The 25,576-nt window shown below is 35.4% G+C and overlaps 1 protein-coding gene across 21 annotated transcripts in view; it reads left to right on the plus strand.

The window, feature by feature from the left end:
- Nucleotides 1-25,576, plus strand: part of PLEKHA5 (pleckstrin homology domain containing A5) — a 161,943-nt gene that overhangs the window by 118,226 nt on the left and 18,141 nt on the right. For 7 of the 21 annotated variants that reach the window (XM_069861974.1, XM_069861965.1, XM_069861982.1 and 4 more), the window contains 11 exons: nt 2,910-3,378; nt 4,834-4,917; nt 7,488-7,607; nt 8,277-8,330; nt 14,794-14,874; nt 20,226-20,288; nt 21,427-21,507; nt 21,642-21,791; nt 23,151-23,252; nt 24,327-24,438; nt 24,682-24,728. In XM_069861974.1, the coding sequence (XP_069718075.1) occupies nt 2,910-3,378; nt 4,834-4,917; nt 7,488-7,607; nt 8,277-8,330; nt 14,794-14,874; nt 20,226-20,288; nt 21,427-21,507; nt 21,642-21,791; nt 23,151-23,252; nt 24,327-24,438; nt 24,682-24,728 (1,363 nt within the window). The remainder of the gene's footprint in view (nt 1-2,909; nt 3,379-4,833; nt 4,918-7,487; nt 7,608-8,276; nt 8,331-14,793; nt 14,875-20,225; nt 20,289-21,426; nt 21,508-21,641; nt 21,792-23,150; nt 23,253-24,326; nt 24,439-24,681; nt 24,729-25,576) is intronic. The other 14 variants (XM_069861991.1, XM_069862103.1, XM_069862089.1 and 11 more) reach the window with 4 other exon arrangements.

Consider the following 25,576-nt stretch of genomic DNA (forward strand, 5'->3'; position numbering starts at 1 on the left):
GAAAGTTTCCTCATTGTCTTAGGCCTTCTTTAAATATAATTAGGAATTGTTAATGTGTCATAGCATACTTAGCACAAGTAATTTGATCAAGTTTGAACTTGTCAAGAGTGTGCAAATCACTGTGTTCTGTATTTATTTTGTTATTGATGCTTATGTAATGAGACCTGAGAAAGCTTTTTGATGCAATTATATTTTTTTAATTGAACTGTAAAACTTGCAACTGAACAATAGAATTTTGAATAGTTGTTCTATTTTTCAGTTGTAGACAAGTGTAAAAAACCTTAAATCTGATTTCATGGTGGGAATCGAATAGAAGTACTGTTAACAATATGTTACTACTTAACAATATTTTATTCTTTAACTATAAAGAACACTTGTTGTTTAAATAAGGGTGGCATTGATAGCACAAAAGCTATGCTTTCAAATGCAGTTCTACAGAAAAGCAGCAAACTGAAAAAGAATTGGCCTTAAGCTACCTTTTTTGCTCTGTGTGGAAGTGGCCTTGAATAATGACCCAGATTTCTAACGTATAATGGTGTCTTTAGAATTTAGTTTATTTAAATTTTAAGTTTTATTTTTGTTCAGATTGCAAGTTTCTGGCTGGAGAGAGAAATTTAATTAGCATTTAAACTGGTGAATGAGAGTAGAGTGAAGCCCCAGTTTATGTTAAAGCTTAAGGATGGGATGAGGAGCTAGTGATTTCGGTCTGAGGGTATTCCTAACATTGCAGAACTGAGCTCCTAAACATTTAACAGCAAAGTTGCTTTTCCACATGGTCCAACTCGGACACCTGAACCAGTGTTGTTACTCAACAGTAATCCTAGAGACAGCCTCTAAACCTGCCTGTTAAGAGTCTATAAACTCACGTGGAAGCCTTTTATTTTCATACGGGAACTTTTGTAGAGAGCTATTTATGATGACAGTTGCAGAAATATTCTGCGACCTCGCAGTGCACGTGCCTGCTTGACTAGCTGCAGCAGCCTCCCTTACTGCAAGGCAGCTCTAAGCTGGAATACTGTCTACAGTTGGATTTGGGATTTGACTAGAAAGACATTTTTGCGAGTATCAACAGGACAGTGGTGTATTTGTTTTGATGTTATCAAGTCATTTAAAACAAGCTTAATATTGAGGTGGCTGGGCTTTTTACAGTTTTCAGGGTTTATGAATGGAAGATGGATATGATACCCTCCTAAATGTTCTAGAATATAAGTAATTGCATGCAGAATTTAAATTCCTGCTTTTACATATCAAGTTGCCCTGGATATTTAAAGGAAACAACAGAATATTGGTGGCCATTGAATTAATAGAATGGGAGAGGAGATTCAGTGAGAGAGATGTATCTAGCTGCTATATAGCTTAATAAAAATATCAGGCTTTGCCTTACCCATTTGTGAATAGCCAGAATAACACTTTAAAAGTTAGAGACTGAACCCAGAAGTGTCTTGATTGCTTGGGCTGTTTGAAATATGGAGATGGGGAGAAGCCCTTATCATTAATGATATGTTACATGAAGAAATTTAGAGGTATTTAGGCAGATTTTTGTGGGAACAGGATAGGATTTAGAATCTATGTCCCTTTTTTGTATTTTTTGATGAAAACAGAAATTGTCCAATCGCAAAAGTAGGAATAATTCTTCATTAATTCTTGCAGAGCTTTGGAAACCACAATGGATTTTGTATGTAAAGCTCTTTATAGCAGTTTTCATCTCCAAAATGTTAAAGTTGATCGTAAATACCCAGCTTAACTATTTTCACTGAAAAGTGGTTTTTACTATCATCGGTTTCTTTGATGGTTATTCCATAAGCATCTACCATGCATAATGCTGGTTTACCTGGCCATTTGCCCGACATAATTTCTTCAATGTTTTTGTGGCACTGAAGTCATTCAAAACTGTCTTCAAATTCTGGTGCCTCATGGTGGCAGGAATTTTAGTTGGAATTAGTCTGAGGTGTAGCCAGAAGCTGCTGCCCTCTGATGGCTGAATCATATTCAATTTGAGATCGATTTTGTTTTCTCCGGGCAAGCAAGCTATCATAGATGTGATCAGTAACAAAAGGCTTTAAGAGGCTCTCATCTGAATTTTAGATGAGTGTTGAATGAATCAATGTTTATGACCTAGATTTTGTCCTCTGGAAGAAACAAGAAATGCTTTGTCATACTTGGGCGTGCATTGATACTCGGTTTAGAAAATTTTGCATTTCAACTAATACCAGAAGTTGCCAAATTACTGTAGCACTCGAGAATTTTAATATGGCAGCAAATTAAAGAATTAAGTCTTTGAATTCATACCTGACTTGAAAAACAATCCAGTATTATTATCAAATCAAGAAATATTTTACTGTTTGTTTCACTTGAATAGCTGATACGGAGTGGCTTGTCCTTAACAATTGCAAAATACAACTTCATTAGGTAATTACTGCTATTTTTCCTTGGTCTACTGTTAAAAAATCGTAGGGATTTTTATGCCCAAAGTAATTGCTTTTGATTTTCTTAGGGAAACAACAGGATGTTTTTTCACTTTTTCAAAAGAGAACATTTAAAATGGTCTCATATGGAAACAGTATAGAACTTCAAAGGTTTCAAAACTTCGACCACTCCAGCAACAAGACAAGTTTCAAGGTTTGATCTAAACTTGACACTTCCAGACTGTTAAACTGGTCAAAAGAGAAATTGTTGATTATATAATCAGGCAGCTAATCAGAGAGAAGATCCAGTTTCAACTGCTATAGGGCATTCAATCAGTATAGTTGATGCTGTAATTGTCATCTCGATTTTCTTGCATTATTTTAAAATTACACTTATAGTATTAAAAAAATAAGTTAGCTAGATAAACCTAACGAATACTGAAAACCTTTATATTGCCTTAATACTAATGCTGTCCACTAATAAAAAGATAATTCGTGTTTCAGTGTAATCGCATATCAGACATTACCAAGAAACATGCCAAGCCATCGACCTCAAGTTTTACCCCGGTACCCAGAAGGCTACAGAACACTGCCAAGGAACAGCAAAACACGGCCGGAGAGCCTCTGCAGTGTAACACCTTCAGCTTATGACAGAGCCATAGGACCAGTAACAGCTGAAGAAAAAAGGAGGTCAATGCGTGATGACACAATGTGGCAGCTCTATGAATGGCAGCAACGTCAGTTTTACAACAAGCAAACAACTCTTACTAGACACAGTACGATAAGTAGCCCAAAAACTATGATTAATATTTCTGACCAAACAATGCATTCAATTCCCACCTCACCTTCTCATGGTTCAATTGCTGGTTTCCAAGGATATTCCCCACAGCGGACATACAGATCAGAAGTGTCTTCACCAGTGCAAAGAGGAGATGTAACTATTGATCGCAGACACAGGACGCATCATACTAAGGTAAAATATTGATTTAATAGTTAAAAATTCTCTTTACAAGGATTTTTAGTAGATAGTGAACTGTATAACTAATGTTGCACTGTAATATATTTTATTATAATTAAGATTAAATTATAGCTGTGCTTTCATGGAGAAAATGTAAAGGTTACGAAAAGATATTTTTCTAATACACCTGGTGAAAACTTGTTGTTCTGCTATTGCTGTGCATTTTTCTAGGTTTCCTTAAAGTAGAAAAGGAGACAAGGCAAGTTATCCAGGGTAGTTTGCTCTATGTACAGACATCTTTTGCCCTTCTAGGTTTTTTACCCGGAACTCTTTAAGAGGACTCAAAATCCCAGATTTCTTTCCACATGCAGTTTTCTGTTCTTCAGCCATAAAGCTGGCTGCCTTGAATTCTGAAAAGATCAGAGCTTATTTGCACAACCTTGGCACCTGACTAGCATAACTTTGCTAGTCTTCATCAGTGAAAGAGAGAGAGGAATAATGTTAAACCTGGGTGCTGTATGTGGTCTGTTATCTGAGTCATGCTTGTGTTATGCATATTTTTTGGTAGATTAGACATTAGATAAAAATTATTCTTTAGTTGAATTTAAAACTGGAGTTGTTTATAAAACACTTCTCAACCTTCTTGCCTAATCTTTATCTCTGATGTTTTTGTCTTTTGATGGAAGGAAAAATAGTTACCTGCATCTTAAAGCACTTTAAACATCTTATAGTTGTACTAAGTCTTGGGTTTGGAAAGTTCTTAGGTCCTTATCAACAAAGGAGTCATTTTTGACATCCTTTGTTTCAACTGCACTGGAAATTGAGTAATCAATGATTCTCACAAAAACACCACTAGGGTCAGTGCTGCAGAGCATGTACGTACTTGTTCTTTCAGCCATGTTTTGCTTTCTTATTTTTTTCCCCTGTGGAACATTTTGTGTTAGTATTTCATTTCGTATTTAGCATCTTCTATACAAGATTTTTATTTACCTTTGGTTTTTTCATCCTATTTGGGTTGAGGTTTTTTTATTTACACAACTAGCTTTTTCCATTAACGTAGAAACACAAACCTGTTTTAAGAGATGGGTAATTAGAATTCCTCTTGAAATCAGTAGGGTAAATCCAAGATTTAAACTCCATTTATACAGAAATCTTAGGGGTTTTAAGAGTTTTCAGTGATGGGTGAAAAGCTAAAGCTGTTATTTATGTGGCCTGTGATTAGGGCAACAGCTATGAGGGAGGACTGTTAATTAAATGAACCTGAAAGCTGGATTATTTCTAGAAGTTTGATAGAGGTAGCCTTCTCAAGTGTCCTAGATGATAAATCAGCAGGGAGCATGACTGACCAAAGCTGGCTCAAATGATAGCAAATTTGTCATAAGCATGAAGTTGGCTTGACTTTTTCTTTTAGCAGTTTAATAGTTATAGAGTTTTGTAGATAACATACTGTGCTATTTTGTTTTTGTACAGCATGTCTTTGTGCCTGACAGAAGGTCGATGCCAGCAGGTCTGAGTTTACAGCCTGTGACTTCTCAGAGCCTCCAAGGCAAAACAGTGAGTTGGATTTTTATTTGGTACATGAATTTCTTCTTAAGAGTAATTATTTAAGTATGAAGAGGCAACACTGAACTCTTATTCTATTCAAAGCTCGCATTAGATGTAGCCTTTGTTTCAATTACCAAGGATTTTTTAAGCAAATAAAGGAGTACTCTGTGGTTACATAGAATTCTGATAATATTGTGTAGCCACTGACTCTGGATTTTCTAGAAATACAGATATATTTTGTTAATCATCTTTGTTACATTACAGAAATTCCTGGGAGAGGGTAGAATATGTTGCAGAGCACTTATTTTTCCATTAAGTAGTCCATTAATACTAAAAACACATTTGGTAAATTATGTCCTTTCTGACATCTTTCTTTATTCTGTGATGGAGTTGAAAGTCTTGTTGAAGATATTTCATCATAGTAGCATCAGTGAGTACTGCCCACCTTCCTGGTTGAAACATGACTCTTAGCCAAAAGCTAAGAAATTGTCCTAAATTTACTACATTTATTTATCAGGTTTCATGTCCTTTCTGGAAACTTTCTTTGTCCATCTGAAATTACTGTTTGAGGCTGTTATAAATTCAGAATACAGATTTTGAATCGTACTATGGGCAACAGTTCCCTAGTCAATCCTTCCACTCCGTCAACCCCTGTTTCTTGCACTTCCCAGCATGAATTCCTGGCCCCTTCAGCAGCTTCCAGGTTGACCTTTGGCAGCTGGTGCTCTATCTTTGCGCCTTGTCTTCCGCTGACATTTCTTTGGGTTCATGGCCCCATCATCTCTCCTGGGCTCTGCTGCTGGAGATGGGCCGATGAGTGGGGTAGGGGGCAAGGAGGTCCAAGCTTCTGCCTGTAGAAACCAGGAGTCTCACCCACAGCACAAGCATTGCAGGCACCAGAGGAGACCTGTAGGTAGCTCTTTAAACAAAATTCTGTGTTGTGCTTCTTGCAGGAGCCCAGAGAGCTGTGATAAGGCACAGCACTTACAGCAATGGCAAAAATGTTTGCAACGTTATGAATGTCTAGAGAGGAAGTAGGAATTACTGTTCGATGGGCTCCTGTATGGCAAAAAGTTTGCTTGCCATCATGGGACTTCAGAACCATTGAATTGTTTATCCCTAATGCACTGAAACTGGGCTTTTGCAGAACATACCGGGAATAGTTTTGATACTGAAAAGTGATTCACTATTCCTTTTGTTTGAAGATGCTGCTTTTAGTACTCTTATTTCTAAAAATAATTTTTCTTGTGCTTTGAAATTATGCTAATTTTAAGACTGAAAGCATTGTCACTGATTTTTTGAGAGAACTTGAAAGTCTCTTGTGTAGCAGTCTGGATTCTTACACTTTCTTTCTGAAATTAAGTATTTTAAGTCTGGATATTGAAAGAGTACTGTAAGAGGAGGATTGGCCATTAGACAATTTGGCTTTGATGTCAGTTTTCCCCTCAAAGTAAACGGTTTTGAAAAGTGAAGCTCTGTGGAAATCCTTTGCTCCCTCTTGTGGGCTACTTAGGTACGAGCTCAAAACTGTGCAGGTGCCACACTTCTCAGAGGTTTTTCTTCTTTATATTCTAAGAAACTGGTATTCGTTTTTTAGTAATTTAATATTTGGTTCCTTGGAGCTTTTTTTCTTTAATTCTTTGCTTTGGGAGTATTCTGTGACTGTGGGAGAGAGAAACCAGTGTTCATGGGGTGTTTTGGGGTTTGGGTTTGGTGGTTTTTTTTTAACTTACAGGACTTGTGAGGAAATCAAAATGCTGGATGAACGTGTAACCTCTTATAAGACTGTTTTCTGGAGAAGTGTAAGAAACAGAAACAAAACAGGAGTATAACAAAAATATTTGTGATGTTAGTTGTTTTGTTTGAAGTCTTGCTAATAGAAGTGGTTCCCAGGAATGGTTCAGGTAGTTTCCCAAACTGACCTAAACTGCTCTGTGTGGAATTACCTGACAAATACCCATCTGAGTGTGACTGTATTTCCACAATATATATATAATCTTGGGGTTTGAATACTAGCCTTCATCCCTTCCTAAAGCTGTATTTAACATCTTAGTCATAAAAGTAAAGAAATAAATTAACTGGTAGCCTCAGACCTATGGAAGATGGGACAGTAAATTATTTTTGTCATGCTTGTGCAGTTTTAATCTGTAAAAGATGTAGGTCAGTTATTGTGGGTTTTTTTATTTTCTCTGAATTTTGATGCATGCATTTGAAGAATTTCTTCAGAAACTAAATTCTCTTGAGGGAGTTTTTTTGTTCTTTTACCAAGCTCAATTTGATGTCCATGTACAGATAATGATATACTAAGGGCTGGAGTTCTCCCCGCCCTTTGTTTAAGTCAATATCATCAGTTTGATGTGATGTCAGAAAAAGTTTGGGGGCTGTAGACTTTCTCTTGCAATATCCTCAGTATGTATTTCAAAGTGGTAAGTTTTGGAAAAATGGTGGATCTTTTGTTGTATCACTGTAGAAAGTTTTTGCATGAAAGATGCTAAGAACCCTTATTATGATGAAGTGTTATTTAGGATAATAATTAACCTTTTTTCTACTCTTTGGCTTCTCACATTGCACTCCTTCAGCCAGAGGAGCTCACGCTGCTGCTAATAAAGCTGAGACGGCAGCAAGCTGAACTGAGTAGTATCCGGGAACACACACTAGCACAGCTCATGCAACTAAAACTTGAGGCCAGCAGCCCAAAGGTCAGCTATAAAGCAATGTGTCATGTACCATTCACTAACTTGTAGTCACTCATTAATCAAAGTTTACATTGTACCAGTAGTGCAAAATTCTCTTGACTACTAAGGGAGTAGAATAGAGTAACATGGGTTCTTTGTGTACTTGATGTTCTGCTATTAACCCTTTGAGGCTTTACTCACAGCTTTTTGATACTGACTCAAAATTACAAAGGAATATTTTAAAATATATTGTAGTCAAGTTTGAAGATTTTAATTTTATTGGTGCTGTAAACAAAATCAATATTGATAGATCATAAGATTTATTGTTCATATTACCACCAATCAGATACAATCTTATTTGTAATCTGTGTACAAAAATTGGGATGTGTTTAAAACACAGATTTGTCAAAGGGTTTATAGTCATCTCTGTAATAGTCATTTTCATTAGTTTACTGTATATTTGTACTTAAACCCAAAATGTAATGTAGTAGTTCACAGTCTGGTTTGTGACAAACTCTCACCACTTCTGTTTTGGGATCAAAAGTTGTTAACAGTTCTCTAAAAAACGGCACAAAAAGCAGCATTATATTTCTACGTGAAAGATCACTGTCTAGTTTACATCTTCTAACACTCTTCTCATGCATTCTGCACTTTCTGTCCCTTTCCTTTCCCCCCCTGACTGCTGCCTGCTAGAATGAGATTCTTTCACATCACCTTCAAAGGAATGCCATATATTTGGATCATCAGGTGGGATTTGCAATTTTCTTATGTGTTCACATTTCTTAATGCTTTTTGCCTGCTCCTTTTAAGCTGGAAATATTTGGGGAGGAGGATTTTCAGTGTGTTTTATGAAGCTGGGTATTTAATTATGTGCCCTTTTAAGTAGCAGAGAGTATCTTAATTGATTACAAATTTGACATGTAGTGGAAAAAAAAAACTACTCAGTTTAAAATTTATTAGAATGCAGTAGCTAATCACAATAATTTTTCTGTTCTTTATTTCCTTCTTATAATAACACTGACTGTAACATTTTATCATCTTTAACCAATGTCATAATATATTTCCAAGCTAATATGACACACATGAAATTTATAGAAAATAAGTACTTGTGATAATTATAGTTTCCCAAATTAAGAAGAGTTAGATGTTTCTACAAGACATTAAATGAAAGGGATGTCAAACAGGAAAAGGTGTTTTAAACAAATCATAGAATGGCTCAATACTTATTCTCCTTTTGCCCAGTTATTTCTTGAAGGTTTATATAGGATTTTATTTCTGATAACTTATGGAGTGAGGATACAATTCTGTCTTCACTAACATAATTGATTGTCAAGTAAAGAACTGTGATATAATCTGCCACTTTTTATGGCTTTATTGCATAATCAAATGGGACGTCTGTACAAAGTTGTGTGTGAAAAGTTTTTAAATGGGAAATTTTTCTAGAGCTTATAGAAGGCAGTCATAAGTGCTTAGAGCAAATATAGCCAAGTAGATGTTCATTACTTAAAAATATGAAAATCATTAGATCTTTTTATTGATTTTGTAATGAAATTTTTCATCCTTACGCTTAAACCCAGCTGTGGAACTTTTATGCCCTACATGATCCTGTGATGCGATTTCAACGAGTTACTAAAACCCACACATGCACGTGGAGAAACAGACACACACGCACACACAAGATATGCATTACTGAGCAACTCTGTCTTGTCTTAAAGGACGGCAGGAGACCCAAAACAGTAGAGGAAAAATGCTTGCTAAATTAGGCCAAAATATTTACCCAACTCAAATATTTCCAGTTCATAATGTTTTGGAATAAGGGAATAATTATATCTTCAACAGTGTAATTCATTGCCAAGAAAGGAAAACTGTCCATATGAAGTATAAAACCAAACTGTTGCACCGTGTGCTTGCTTGATTAGTCAAGCTTGTCCATATAATAGGCAGAATTAAATGGAGAGAATTGACTGTGTACAACATACTAAGTGGTAAAAATTATTTTCTTTTTACTAGCATCAGATAAAATTTAGCAATGTAATGTGATGTGGTAAACATTCATTTAGGGAAGTGTCTAAATCTTAGGAATGTGCCATAATTACCCCTACCAGAGATGCAAGGAATCGCTGCACCTCTTACAGTAAGAAGTCATTATCAAATCTAAAATATATTGCCTTAATCACAAAATCATGGAAGATCATGTTAGAATACTTGTCTCAGTTTCTGATAATTTTATTTTATTCTTTGTTTTACTGTAATACTACCACCTACCTGTATGAAATAAACCTCCCAAGAAACTTTTTGCTTTAGGTACCACTGGTTCTAGGGGTAGTATCTTATTTATGTCTTTTTTTTTCTCTCTGTCCATTATCATTTTTCTGTTTTGTTGGGAAGGAAAGCATCGAACTTCCTTTTAGTCTAATCGAGGCATTTCCTCCTCATTATCCGCGTTTTTAACCAGCTTGCATAATCACTTGCCCTCTTTGAATTTTAGATGTCCAGTACACTTAAATCAGGTATTTCCATTCATACTTCTCTGAAAATTATGTCAAAATTTGCTTTTCCTGGAGTATGTTGTGGAACACCAGTCCTGTTATCTTCAACTCTCTCCTTTTGGTCACAAATAACTTAGTACTGTACGTAACAATAATTAGTAAGTTTGTGCTTAGCTTTTGCACAGTTTAAGTTTGCACAGGTGAATTTTCAGGCGGACTGAAGTTCTCATGTAGGGAGGGAAACTTTCATGCTGTTTCAGTAAGTTATCTGCTGGTTAGATGGCTTTCTATCAAGGCTCAAGAATATCTCATAGTCTTTTTTTAAGTCATGCTTCTTTTTGTACTACTGCTTCCTCCTGAGATGTTTAGAATTTCTCAGGTTTCGTTTTTTGAAGTTTTCTGTATTACATTTTCAGAATTTTTGTTGTTGTTGAAGTTCAGAGATAGAGGAAAAAAAAAGAGTGAAGAGACTGACTCGCACACATCTAGCCTTATGATTTCTTTGATGCTTTATGACCAAAAGAATGATTGTCAATCATCCTTTTTTTTTCAAGTGAGGTTGTGTGAACCGCTGTACCAGTTCAAGGTTCGTGGAGAGGTAGGAGAGAGACTCATTTATCATTTAAGTAGTAGGGTTTTGGACATAGATAGCAACCCTGAGCAACAACAGTAATGTTTGCCAACATGGGACAAGTTACTTAGGGCACAAATAATCTTAGTCTTCTGCATCATCAAATTTTAAGGGATCACTTATTGTGTATTGCTAAATCCAAGCCAGCAGTCTCCTTAATGTGTTTGTACCCAGTAATTAAAATAATAGTAATGAAAAGTTGAAACATATTTTTTTCAAATAGAAACAAGACTCTTCTTTTTCTCCTTTGTAAATAAAGCCATGGCAGGAGGGCCCGCTTGAATTTTTCTGTTAATATGGAGAATTCCATCTAACCAGTCTTGTAGTACACTTCTAATTTTATGTTGATGGTAAAACTTTTCTTTGGCTGAGCAGTGCTTTTTTACTGAGTTCAAGCTATCTACATAAATCTCTCCATGCATGTTGTCATGTTGATTTTAACATACCCCAGATTGGTTTGTCACAGTAGAAGCTCTGTTTAATTCCATATAGTCTTCTTTTTTTATCCTCTGTTTTTGGAAATGGCTATTTATGTGAATAGTTTAGGTGTTAAATTGCTCATATACTTGTGCTGGTTCTTCCATGCTCAGTTTCCTTCAGTTTTCAAAGGGTGTGTATAAATAAACAGAGTTTCGACAAGAAATTTTCAGATAAAGGAGTGAAGGTCCCCCAGTCAGCATCCATACTGCCTTGGTGGTTTGCTTCTATTTTCTCCTCTTTACCACCCTCTTTCTGAGATGCTGAAGGTGGTTCTGGGAAAAGGTAGTAAATTTCTGGAGGCTGGAGTAGTACACAGGGGAGTGGGTGGGTAGAGCTGACATATCCTGTATTATATCAGAGAACTGTGTTTCCACCCAAAAATTCTATGTCCTATATTAGCAACACATAGGATACTACTCTTACTTATATTTTTCAAGTTATCTGGAAAATGAGTGAGCTGACCCAGCCACCCCTGTTCTTTCTGCTGCTGCTTTTTTTCCTTTCCCAGAGGAAGAAGGGAGGCTCAAGGACAGGGGCCCCATAGGGTGAAAAAAAAATACTGTGCTGGAGACAGCATTTCTGTAAAAAGAAGGCAGAAAGGAAAAGTACTCTTTCCGTCTTTCTTTAGACAGAAGATTAAAGAGCAGAGAAAAGGTGGGAGAAAGCCTTAATCGGGTTCTATTCCCACTGTTTTTTAGCGTCAGGAAGCTTGAGGGGAAATGGATAAAACTGCCAATCTGAGCTCATTCTTTTGTCATCCTTAACTTCTGGTCTTATCTCATCAGTGACGTCAATTGTTCTGGTAGTGATGCCGGTATTCCAGCTGGTTGCTGCCACAGGAAGGCACATACTGAAATATCATCTCTCTAGGCTGTTATCAAACATGGATAACAAAAATTTGGGAAGGCAGACAAATTGTCAGTAACTTAGCTTTCCAGTTTAAAACACGAAATACCCATTCAGATGCTTGCTTATAAATAATTTAGCTCTTTATATAGTTCCTATGTCAGGGAGGTGGATTTTTTTTTCCAAATGGAGAATGCTTTTATATACTACATCAGTAAAGGTAAAAGCAAAGATGAAGCATCATCTGGGTAGAAAGACTTATTTACTGGAAGTAGAAAGCAATAAAGCCAAGGCTGCTGGATTTTGTTTGGTTTTGCTGCTGTGTTGCTGTGTGGCATCAGGCAGTTCACGCTTCATTTTGCTTATAAAATCTTACTGCTGATTTTTGTGACTTCCTTAATTAGAGAGACTCTTATCAGTATAATACTATTAGTATGATACATAAGATCTAAAAGGTCCTTTACTGTACAGAAATAATGTTTTTTATCCTGAAGTGGAAGTCAAGGCTTACTTCTGTTATGAAGAAGTAAATATTTTTCCTTGAGCTATTTCTTCAATGTGAATAGTGTCCAATTTCTGTTTGGGAGTAGCCTCATGGTAATGCTTTAAGAACACAAAATGGGCATATTTTTCATCTTTCAGAGAATGAGACTTGTGGGAATTGTCCTGCTTACCTGGTTTACTTTGCCAGTTCGTCAGTACACCTTGCCTTGTCTTTGCACTGGCTTTAGTTAATAGAAAGTTTGTGACAGATTCACGCTCCCTGAAGAACTTAAATTCTCAATAGTTGAATGTCAGTATTTTTTGGAAACATTATTTCCTAAAGGGGAAAAAAACTTGCTATATTTGACTACTACAAAGGCTCTTCAGTTGGCATTACTTTACCAGTACTCTGGGTTTTGATCTGTTCCATAAGAGCTTAAAGAGGTGGAGGTTTTCCGGAAATAGCTGGCCTTTGCAAACAGTGTTATATAGGCATGGTTAAGCACCAATAGTAATAAATATTGGAAAAAGTCCTATAAATCAAATTTAGAGCTGGCTTGAGGACAAAGCGTTACTTCAGAACATGTCTTGAGCAAATCCCCTTTGCTTTTTTTCTAATCTGGATGAAAACAATCTTTAAACAGTTCCACAGAATTTCATTGCAGCATTGTTTGTTATTGGTCAGTAAGGGAAAAAAATGAAATATTGTAAAAATAATTACCCCAAGAGCCTGAAGCTGTTGAATTCCTAATAAAAATGCATCCAAACCAGTATACTCCTAATAAAATACTTCAGTCTCCGAGCAATTTTTCCTTTACAGATACTTCAGTTGGCTATAGTTTGGTTGACTTTGGACATTATTGTTGGTCTTACTATTAAGATATCTTTTGGTATCACCCAGTGCACCCACTATCTGGACAAAATTTTTCTGTAAAGGGAGAACAACTTGTTGTGACAGTTCTGGTTTTCTGTCTGTGTGCTATAGGTGGTGGAGTAAATGGGAGGGGTTGCTTGTTTGGTTTTTTTTCTCTGCCTTGAACAAGCAGAGCATCAGAAGCTTGCTTCCTTAAGATATGGTACTTTTCATTGGCTGATTAACTTGTCAGCTGATCAGACTTTACAATGTATAAAAAACCAACAACATAGGTCCTCTGTCTATAACAAGGAAACTGTTTCTCTTAAGGAAAAATAAGAATACCTCTCCAAATGCACAATGTAGCATTTTCCTACATAATTAGGGGCAAGAAATTCCAAAAGGCATCAAAAAGTCAGGCTTTCTGTTGCATTTCAATCTGTGAAACGAAACCTTGCCATGCAAATTTATGGGGAGTGCATAGATATACATAAAGACAGAGCGAAAGATCAGAAATATACATACTCATTCCTCCTTCCTGTGTAACCATACTTGAAACAGGTATTGGTAAAGTTTCCTGAAGTTTCCAAAAGTTCCTAAAGTTTCCAACAGAAATAGGAGGGGGATCATGCATTAAAGGACATTTCAGTTTCTTTTGGAGAGGAAAGCTATCTGTTTTCATAATTTTTCCCTTGCTGTTAGGAAAGCCTCCTTTTTAAGACCAAAAATCCCATGCTGTTTTCTGTTACATACTTCTCTGAAATCTTAAATGTATGCAATTTGTACTGTGGTAATCAGCATATCTGGTTTTGGCGTTTGCGTACATATCAATAAATACTAGTCACTATATAAAATTTCTGACCAGTTCTGGAGGTTTCACACCTGTATATGGGAGTGCAGATAAACACAATGAGTAATGATTCAAAATTCCAAAGTACATAAATCAGTGCAGTATGTAAAGGCATTATGTGATACATGAACATAACTCTAAACCTCACTTCAGTATTCAGAGGATGGGAATGCTTATATCTTTTTAATGTACATTCAGTTATTGAATCTATAATTTAAAAGATGTTCTGATGAAGGTTTGAGTGTTCCTATTGCATAATCTGCTAATACTTTTTAATATTGTGCAAAGCTGGGTTTATTTTAAGCATTTTTATTTCTTAAAAGGGAGAGTGTTCGTGAATAAGTATTACATTGGGTTTGAGCATTTATGTGATTTTTGATACATTTGTTTGATATTATTAAACTTTTCAGATGTTGATATTACTGAATAATGGAATATATAAAAAGCATGGGGTAAAATGTAATCTATTGCATTATTAGAAAAAATTAAAGTAGAGGCTATATTTTACAGTGTCGTCTTTCAAATCTAGCCATGCTGTAAACTGATGTTTGCTGTATGCTCCTCCTGATTTGAAATAGATGAAAGAGAATGAACCTTTAATCACCATGGTTCACACTATGATTGAGAACTCGGCGCTAAGACCGCAACTGTACCAGCAAGTAAGGTCTTGGATAGTGAATGAAATTGCTTTATCATCTGCGAAAATTTTCCTTAGTGACAGTTTTGGTTGTTCCTCAGATTTATTCATAACATTGGTGTTTCTCTTATTTGCTTTGGAAAACCACAAGTCATCCATGCTTTATAAAATGCTGCAATATCGTTAGCATGGCTTTTGCTGCGTTTTTGTTGTTAAGTATTAAATGTACCCTTTTGAATAACTTTTTCTGTCTAGACAATTTAATTAGTTGATGTTTTATGCAGGTGTCCAGTAAATTCATGAAACTTCCAATAAGCTTCCAACATTTGTCTTAGCATGATTTTCTGCAATTAGTGTTCAAAGGTGCTTCTTTCTTTTGACCACTACAACAGCATGTGAGTGGTGTTTACCTGGTCATTTCTGGCAATTTTGTTTTGTTCTAGGAAGTGGATTTACAAGTTTTTGTTTGCACCTACCAAGCCTTTAGCCACTGAAGAAAGGAAGGATCAAAATTGCTTTGATCTGGGGACTGTAAATCCAAAAGGCAGTGTCTGTTCATAAAGTCACAGCAGACTTTACTGTGCACACTTAAAGAGTATCTAGTGATGGTTGTAAATGGTAAGATGGAAGAAGAATCAGAAATGCGAATGGAAATATTGTCTATTAGTTGAGACCTGCATTAACTTATGAGCATGGCCAATACCTGTCTGTTGGCACTGCAGTGTCTTAGGGATACTGGGGTTTAACTGAACAGCTTCTGTCACATCAGGGAATGTTTAATGAATGTCTAGACTCAACTACAACAAAGGTATTGTTTTTACTTAAAAGCAGATGAGGTGTGCAATTCTGGCTACCAGTCAAAAGGGAGTATCTGACCAGTAGCCTTACACTTGCATTTATGCCCTAGTTAGCCAAAATGACAGATAAAGGTTGCATAGTTTGAAAAAAAGGAGACATTCTGCCATGCAGATCAGTCATTTATTAGTGAATAATGCTTTGCTATGTTTCTAAAAAACGCAGCAGCTTATTTCCATGTTTCTTTCTTTTTGTAAGTTAACTCCACATTGTAGGTTTGCTTATGAACCAGAAAAATCACAAGAAAAATCCCAGCTTTCCAAAGGCAGTAGAGTTGTGAGTGACTTTGATTTCAGGATCGTCCAAATTGTGCTTTTTTGTGTAAAATGAGACCTTTGACAGGGATCTGAAGGAACTGAGAAAGGAATGGGAGAAGTAAGGTGCCCATAAGCCCCAAGTGAAATTGGGTTTTGTTCTTATTAAAGAGGCCTAGCTGTTACAATTTTTTCTTAAAGCAAATCAAATTTCTGTAATAGAATATGTGAGACAAAGAAGTCAACACAAATGTAATGAACGGAGGTGCTTTGAATGCGTCATGGTAAACTAGCTCAACTTCTAGTGTTAATATAAAGGCATTTCAAGTATAACTGTGCCTGAGCTGGCCAGCTTGCTTATTTAGGGGTACCAAAGCATTTCAGAGTTTTGTCTTGATGGAGCTATGCTGTCAGCTAACGTATCGCTACACAGCAGTGCCTTCACCTGTAGACATAGCTACCATTTTATATATCTCTGCTATGGGTGGAGAAAAGGATCTTTCTTTGCCTCAGTTTATTCAGTTCGGTTTTGTGGCTGAGTTCATTTAGACTGAAGCAACGGAAAGCAAGAAAAGGTAGTATTTAATTAAAAATGAGGGTGTCTTGCTTCCTGTTTGCTTGGAATGATTAACAGTTCTTTACTAAAATATAGCTATAATATATACTATTTCAAATATTTATAAGACATTATAGTTTGTGGTTTGTTACGTCTTCAGTTATTTAAATCACTTCTATCAGTCTGCTCTACAGACTGTACTGTAAATTTACAACTGTAAGCCAGAGCAGTGACTCCATATGTATACACAAGAAAAAGAGAGGCTTTTAACAGCCTAAACCCATTTCTAACTTGGTTTTCGTTTTGTTTCTTTCTAGTACTAGGTGAGGTGTGTTAATCTTGTTTTCTAAAGCAGTATATGCTGATTTTAAAAAGTAGAAGTATCCTCAGTTCCTCTAACGTGTGAGAATTCCTTGTAGGGGCAAAAAAGAAAATCTGAGTGCAACAGGCTAACATCCAGGTCTTTGTTTGGATAATTGTTCTTAATATATTAAAAAATACATCTCAAAATAGTCTTTATTTTTTGCTTCTATAAGGATTAGGGAGATCTTGTTTATGGCATACTTCATTGTTGTTATAGCAGCTGCATACATTTAAAACGTTATGCATGTTAGATTTTGAGATTTGTAGGTAGAAATATGTTTCAGGTTTTTTTATGAGCACAAGATGATTGTATTTCATCTAAAAATCTTGTATTTCCAGTTTGTATTTGAAATGTTATCTGTTGCATTATGCAAAATCAGAGAAGAATCTTGCTTGCTGTGGGGTAAATGCCAATTTGCCCTGCTTCCTGATAGCAAGAAATACTTCTAAAAAGAAAAAGAAAGCAAAAAAATAGTCTCTTGGAAGTCTGACTTTTAACTTTACGCTCCCTATAAAATATCCTAGATTGTCTTGTTTCAATTTCCTACATGTTGTATCTTGCAGAGATATACTTAGTGTGCTCTCAAGAGTGTGAAATTTCCTGCTGTGTATATATTGAATCAAAATGGTTAGTGATACCTAAAAATAGCTTATAAGGTAATGAAATAATACTGCCACTTAAATGTTTTTAATATTGACTGCTTAAATGGGTTTAACCCATTATGTCTCAAGAGATATTTGCCTAATTTGCTTTTATTTAGGAAGAAATTTCCCTCTAAGGACATTGTGTTGTGTCCATTGTGGTGGCTTTGTTCAGTTCTGTGATTCATCTAGTACTGGTGTTTGACGGAGATGGGGGTTGTACAGTGGGACTGTAAAGTAGATGACAAATTATTTCTAACATAAGATGGAGATTCAATTACGGTCACTTTACCTTTTCACATGTAAGATACGTGTCAGGTGAAACTCTGTGTGTGCGATTTGCCTTTCCAAAATGGTAAGTTTTATTTGTAGGTTTTCTGGGTGCTGCTCCTTAGTGTTTGGGAGCTGTGCAGTGTATTCCGCTGTTGAGAAGGATGGATTTTTTTGTATTTGAGTAGGCAAACATCAAGGGAAAGTGTTAAGTCAGCAGCAAGTCATGTCATTGGTTCACTAGGTGGCACTCTTTCTCTGAAGTTACTGTCCTGGTAAAGTATTTGTAGGAACGATTTGGCAAGAGAGGTTCTTGTTGAACATGACATAAAATATATTTTGAAAACCTGATCGTTGCAGATCTTATAATGCATTTTCCAGGGCTACAGGGTTGTGCACCTTCCTTGTAATGTGTAATTGCATACTGTCTGCTGCAGTTCCTCTGATAATTCCAGTAGGATGTGATAGCATTCTCCACTATTTGCCTTAAGCTGATTTATAGAAGTGACGTGGAAAGAGAAGCTACTGTTTTGTCAGAGATGGATTATGTGTTTCCTACTATTTTTCGAGGTTTTGCACTAACTCTATGTAAAATGTTGCAGTAGAAATGTTGAAATGAAGTGGCTCTCTGGCAGTGCCTGTTGTGGGAAAATAGTACTGCTGACAAAAGCAAGAAGTTGGCAGCAATTTTTTATGTAATGGGATTTTAATATGAAGAATTAGCACATGTATAGTGTACTTTGAAAACGTATTTTTATTTTCTGAATGCTTCAAATATATTCCTTTTAGGAGGTAGGCAGGGGTAAAGATGCTGAACCGGCAGGCTGTTTTAAACTTGGCTATAATTAAGGTTGAAATGTCAAAAAAATAAATGTGTCTCTGTAAAAGAATTTTTTAAATGTAAAAAATACTGGCTTGAAAAAAATTGTTACATTTTTTCAAGGCAAGCTATATGAAATGCTGAGCAGTGTCTTGGGAAGATATATTTATCTAGTAGGGGGTAATCTTTCTTTCATAAAATCTTTGTTGTGAAATATAACTAGGTTTTCTCCATAAGTTTAAGACATTTGGCCATGTTTATGAGTTTTTTAAATATTTCCATTCTTCATTTTTCTCTCATTGTGATAAAATCAACAGTTAAAAAACACAACTTTACGATAGTACGAGTTTAAATGGCTATCTTAATTTTTATGACATTCATGAGGTGCAAAAGTGCTGTGGCTTTTTTCATATTCCAATACTCATTTTCATAAAGCGTCCATTTTAAAGAAACTAACTCTGTGGTTTTAATACACTATACATCCTTCTAAATTGTCACCAGGTGCATTTGCATGAGGTATGTGGACATTATGTCTTGAAATGAAACACTTAAGTGTGTTGAAGGTTTACTGTATGTTTGGAATGCTTGTCTGATTAACCCTTCCCTAGTCCTTTTATTTGTAAGTGTCCTTTAACATGGACTTGTGTTTTTATAGTCTTTCTTGCACTATTTAGTCACGATGACCTAATACGAGAGATACATGAAAGGAAAGCATCTGTGTTGGGACTCAGTGCGCACATGTTCTTAATCAAATAGTATATGCAGATTGATAGGATTATGCCAATACTTGCTCTTTAGGACACTAAGTAGTTACTATTTGTGAGCACATTCTAAAATGAGGAGCTACCTTTTTCATGTAAAATATTTTTAATTCTTGTTACTGTTCAGTTCAGAGACTGAAAGAGTTAAGAAATTAATGTGTGGAGCTGTATGAAATTGGTGTGAAGATATCTTACATGCTGACTGACATGTGGAGGCAAGTTTGCCTAGAACCAAAGATGGAATAGAAAAGCTTCCATTGGTGGTATTTCTGGTTATACTCTGTTGGACGGTAGAGAATCCACATGAAAAAGTAGACAGAAAGGTGTTTGGTGTCACTTATTGGGCATATGTCTGTAATGAGATATTTTGCACACATTTTGTGTACTTAGGTCATTCTATTCTGATTTCAGATTCACATCAGAATATCCCCTTTGAGAAAACACTTGACCTTAGTGGGCCTAGAATGTTTAATTCCAAGTAGAATGAGCCCCTGCATTTATAATGCACATAAGGAAAGGTACATAATGATGAATAACTGTGTTTAGGTGTACTCTGACACTTTCATCTTTCTACATAATCCATGTTTGATCAAGTTAGTCATACATGTTTAAAAATCCAGTTTGCATTAGAAACATAGCTGGTTAAGTTAATGCAACTTCCACTGGCAGTGTGCTTGACATTCCATTTACTTATCTTCATTAATATATTCACTAAAAATCTATTGTTCGGTGTGGTATGTTTGAACTTTAAGCAAAAGCTGATTTCTTTGCTAGGACTCTTTAAGCTGAACAGTAGTTTCATTTTCATAGCCCAATTAAGTTGTTTTATGGCAATATTATTCTTCCTTATAGTTATCACAAGAAGAATGTAGGGGTACACTGTACAAATATAGAACTGAAGAGCTGGATATTGATGTAAGTGATTTGTATTTCTTCTTCCTTGGAAATATTGGTATTTGTATTTTTATTGGATAACCCCCTTGACTTTTGGGTTTGAAACACGCTTGATATAAGTGATTACCAATAGAAATGGCTATGTGAGATTGAAAGGCATAAGTTTCTTTGCAATAAGAATTACAGGTACCAATTAGCAGGTAGTATTACCTTTTAGGCTGAAATTTCAGGTATTATATCTGTTCAAAGGTGAATTACTTATAGAAGGGAATTAGTTACTTTAGAAGGGGAAAGCTCTGTAGTTGTTACTCAGTTACAAGCATGAAAGATATAATTTCTTAGGAGGTATGACTGATAATCCAAAACCAAAAACTGGCATGAGTAGTTATCATTCAGAGTATTGGGTCACTAGTTACTAAAGGAAAAGGTCTTGGTGTAAAATTGGTTGCAAAAAATACACACATATAGTCGTACTGTATATGCCAAATATGCATGTCTAGTCGTTCCTGCACAATGCAACTAAGAGTAGACATAACGGTTTCAGGGATGTTATTTTAAGAGTAAAACAGAAAGCAGGCTGCCAGTATTATCCTAGAGTATAAAAGTTAAAACAGCACAAATTGAACTAAAAACGTAGTTCAAATAGAGAGGTAAACTGTTTCAAATTGGTTAGAGTTAGAGCAGTTATTTGTTCAAGCTTGTGCTGCGATGGAAAAGTTTTAGTCATAACTAAGCCTCTATCAGAGTTAAAACAGCAGAGCATGGATAGTACTAGTAACAATTAAAAACTACTGCCTGAAAAATTACTGCCTGAAGTAAATCATGGGAAAGTCTGTGAGTGTATACAGTATTCTTTATGATACTGAGGAATTTGTGAATTAAAATTTTATTTGATACCTGTTATTAAGTCGTAAAGATTTGGCTGTAGAATCAAAATTGTGCTTTGAGCTATGCTGTTTCAAGTTATAATACTTATTTCATAGTATCTTAAGATAGTTTCTTAATTTGAAAATGCAAGACTGATGCCTTCATAATTTTAGAATTCATACTTGTGACAGCGTTTTATATAGATTCATGTTATGATTTGATTAAGTTATACTTTTATTGCTGAAGATGTTAAAAATGAAATACTAATTGTGATTGTTTTGTTATATACTAGGCTAAGCTTAGCCATTTATGTGAACAAGATAAAGTTGTACAAGCACTGGAGGAGAAGCTTCAGCAGCTACACAAGGAGAAAGTAGGACAATTGTATTTATTATCTAAAGTGGATGTTATTTTACATGCTTATTATCAGAACATTAGTAACTGAAATAAAATGAAAATCAGCCCAATGGTGCAGCACATTAAAAATAATTCTTTTTATTATAATAGTACACGCTTGAGCAAGCTTTGCTATCGGCAAGTCAAGAGATAGAAATGAATGCCGATAATCCCGCAGCCATACAAAATGTAGTCTTACAGAGAGATGACTTGCAGAATGGACTGCTTAGCACTTGTCGAGAAGTATCACGAGCCACTGCAGTAAGTAATATGTTCTTACTGGTAAAACTCAGTGAAGTGTTAAACCATTATCTTCATGTTCATATTCTTAATTGGGTTGTCTTTGGTTATTTTTCATTATGTTCCAGCAAAGCTCAGTTGTCTTTCACTTGCTTGTATTTTTGTCAATGACAGATGGAAAGTGATCTTTCCACTATATTCACTGGGTAGTCCTTAATTTTTATTAATCTTTTTTCATCCAGGAATGAGTGCTTACTGACTTTTATTGGGGTGGTAATTTTCATCTTTATAATATGAAAATTTAAGTACAGAAGAAGTAAATAATACAAATAAGCTATTTTATGTGATGGCAAAATAGAGCAACCACAAACTTTATCAGATATTTGACCAGATAGGTGACTTATTTTAAGCAAAAGCAGCTGTGGGATGAAAAAAAGAAAGTTGTAAACTTTGCAAGACTTTAAATAAAGTGGAAAGGGATTGGGAAAGGGAATTGTTATTTTCTGCCCTTTCCTACTTCATGATGTTTTCTACACTGAAATGACAAGTCAAAGAGTCATTTTTGCCCACTTATTATATATATATGCCAACAAAAAAGATATTTAATTGTCAAATTCTAGTGGTCTGCGGTAGTGAAATTGATACAAAGCAAGACCTGAAATACTGGTTTTAGTCTGAACATGAGACTATATTGTATAAGGAATTGATTGAACAAGGACAATGGAATTGGGGGAAGGGAAATCCTCAAGATGTACTTTCCCTCATTAACTTCTTAATTTATGCTAAATTGAGTAAATTGTTTGCTGTAGTCTTAAAAAGCGAGATGGTAGAGTTGACCTCAAAGATTTTCTTTTTACACATTCTTCCTTCTGGTGTTTGTAGTTTCACATATGTAAAATAGTGGTGCGTTAGGAAGCCTGGGGCATTCACTGGTAACCTTACAGGCAGGGTTGCATGACTTACATTTGTCTTGTATAATACATTGCATATACACGCACATGCTGTGCACTCACACGTGTATTCTGTGTGATAAAAGAGACAAATTTGCATCCATTTCTGTGGGTTTTCTGCCTCAGTGGAAGGACAGCTTAAGACCCTCAAGCCTTCTGACTATAAAGAAACATTCTGAAGATATTTTCCTTGTCTGTTTTTTTTTTTTTGGTTTTGAGAAAATGCTGTTTGTTTGAATTCCATTCAATATCATTAGAAAATCAGTGCAATGTTTAAACATTGCATTATCTAAAATACATATTTATTTATTGCTGATATCTATTTATGCATTACTTCCTGAAGTTTCATGCCACTGAATAAAGAAAAATAAATACACTTCCTTTTTTTTAACTTGAATGTGCATTTGTAATTGTTTTGTTACATAACTAGGAACTGGAAAGAGCTTGGAGAGACTATGAGAAATTGGAGTATGATGTAACTGTAACAAGAAACCATATGCAGGAGCAACTTGATCGACTTGGAGAAATTCAGGTGTGACATAGGCTTTAAAGGACACTGAAGTCACTTTTATTTTCAGGTTTTTTACTACACAAACTACACAAATGAAAGAAAAGGGGGACATATGTTGCATTAATTTATTTTTATACCTTGTAAGTTAAAAGTTTAAGTTCGGAAGTCTTCAGCTTTTCCTCTTTTCTTGAAGCTGGTTTTCCTGTGCCTGGAAGCCCTCCTCTTTCTGTTTCAGTGATGGAGTCCATAACAGGGTAGTTTTCTTGGATCACAGTTGCTATGGCAGTCATATTAAGTCTTCACACAAATCCTTCCATATAATGGAATATTTAGAAATGTAATTAAATCATTCCATCAAAATGAATTATAATTAAAAATACTTTAGGTATTGCTTTCTGTCTTAAATATGAAGAGGTTTGATGTGTACCTTATTACCTGGGTGTGTTGTGGTGTGGAGGACTGGACAGTTGGTGTAAGTTCTGGATTTCTAAGGAGACCTTACACGCACACACACACAAACATACTAGCTGGAATAGGCAAATGGGTGTGGTCCATGCTGGGAGGCATTAAATGCTCTTTGCTGCAGGGATTGATTTTCTATGCAGCTATGAAAGGGAGATTACAAGGAAGCCCAAGAGCTGAGAAATTTGCAGTCCAAAGAATGCATGACCATGAATGCAAATAGGCCCACAGTTTATAGGCTCATCTGCAAACGCCATGTTCATCTCCACCTATTTTAGGGTTGGAACTGATGATTCCTTTTCTTCTGTTGTACGTGGATCTCCTGTGCAATGTTTGCTTGGATTTTAAGTGGAGACAGTAGATGCATTTCTGTTCTTAAGTGGAAATTGAACTACCAGATTACTGTTAAATTAACAGACACATTATGACAATAATGAGTCTTTCATTTCATTATCCTTCAATATTTCAGTGTTGCTTTTTGTATCGGAAAAGAGAGTGGCCGTCATTACTGCATTTTGTTTTTCTTCATTGGGAAAGGATATGCAGTGTAGTCTGAAGGATGAAAAAGACTGTTTTCTTCCACCTGCAATGTAGCTAACTTATTGCCTCTATGTGCTGTTTATTTACTGGCAGACTGAATCAGCAGGGATACAGCGTGCTCAGATTCAGAAAGAATTGTGGAGAATTCAAGATGTCATGGAGGGATTAAGTAAACATAAACAGCAAAGAAATTCTTCAGATGCAGGTAAACTGATTGTTTTTATCTCCCAAGATATATACATTTTTAAAGGATAAACTCCATAGTTGCTTTTGTATGTTTGAAAAAAAACAGTGCAATTGCTGAGGGAAGAAGAAAGCAATAATGTGTTTTAAGTTGATGCTCTGTGTATTTGGTTGATAGCCATAGGTTATAGTTCATATTTTAAAAGCTGTTTATTGAAAGCATTTTTTCTCTTTCCTTCTGTGTCTTTCTCCCTCCCCCAAACAGGCATCATGGGATCGCGGACATTTTCAGCTATTAAGTATAAGAATGAGGTATGGTTGTAGCTTATTTACCGTTTTAGCATCACTGAATTTTTAATACACCTATGATAAAAGTTAACATTATCATAATTGTTTTAAGGATGTCTGAAGTTTGGTTCAGTATGTTCTTGTGCAAATTTTGCATTATGAATTATTTTTAAAGACTGGTATCAACGCTAGTAATTCTAACACTGTCATTTGTTCTATGTCTTTGCATTCTCACTAGTATGTTTCTCTTTTCAGTTTCTCAGCTTTTCCTCTCCCTAGGCTCTTACCCTAGAAATATAAACCCTGATTTATGGATTTGTTTTCTACCCACCACACTTTTCATGGGAAGAAATACATTGTTTTGTATGTCTATTCACATATTGAGCCTGGTTCTCAGATGGCCAGAGCACCCACAAGAACAGCTGAAACTGTGGGAGCTCCCAAATGTTCAATTCCTCTGAAAATCTGGCTAGAAGTTACAGTTTTAAAGGGACATTGTCATGGTTATCTGAAGTGTATGCAATATACATCTGGCTTACAGAACTTTCTAGAAGTTTCGTTTACATAAAATTCTTTAAAAATATATTTAATTTAATTTTTAAAAGGTTGGTTCAGAGAGTTCATACATGTCCAACAGAAAGTGCAGGTGTTAGAATTGAAAATCTTGATAAGCTGAATAATGAAACCATTGAAGTATTTCAGTCCAGGCGTTGTAATAATATAAAAAGCAAGCAAACAAATTAACAAAGAAAAATGGAAAAAAACCCATAAAGAAAATAAATCTGTTTTGGCCTTTTTTCAGTGTGACATTGTCCCTTTAATTCCAAAATCTGTAGTTGGTGTAATATTTTTCTTTTTAAGTTGTAAATAAT

Source organism: Phaenicophaeus curvirostris, chromosome 1 (assembly GCF_032191515.1).
Source record: "Phaenicophaeus curvirostris isolate KB17595 chromosome 1, BPBGC_Pcur_1.0, whole genome shotgun sequence".
Lineage (NCBI taxonomy): Eukaryota > Metazoa > Chordata > Aves > Cuculiformes > Cuculidae > Phaenicophaeus > Phaenicophaeus curvirostris.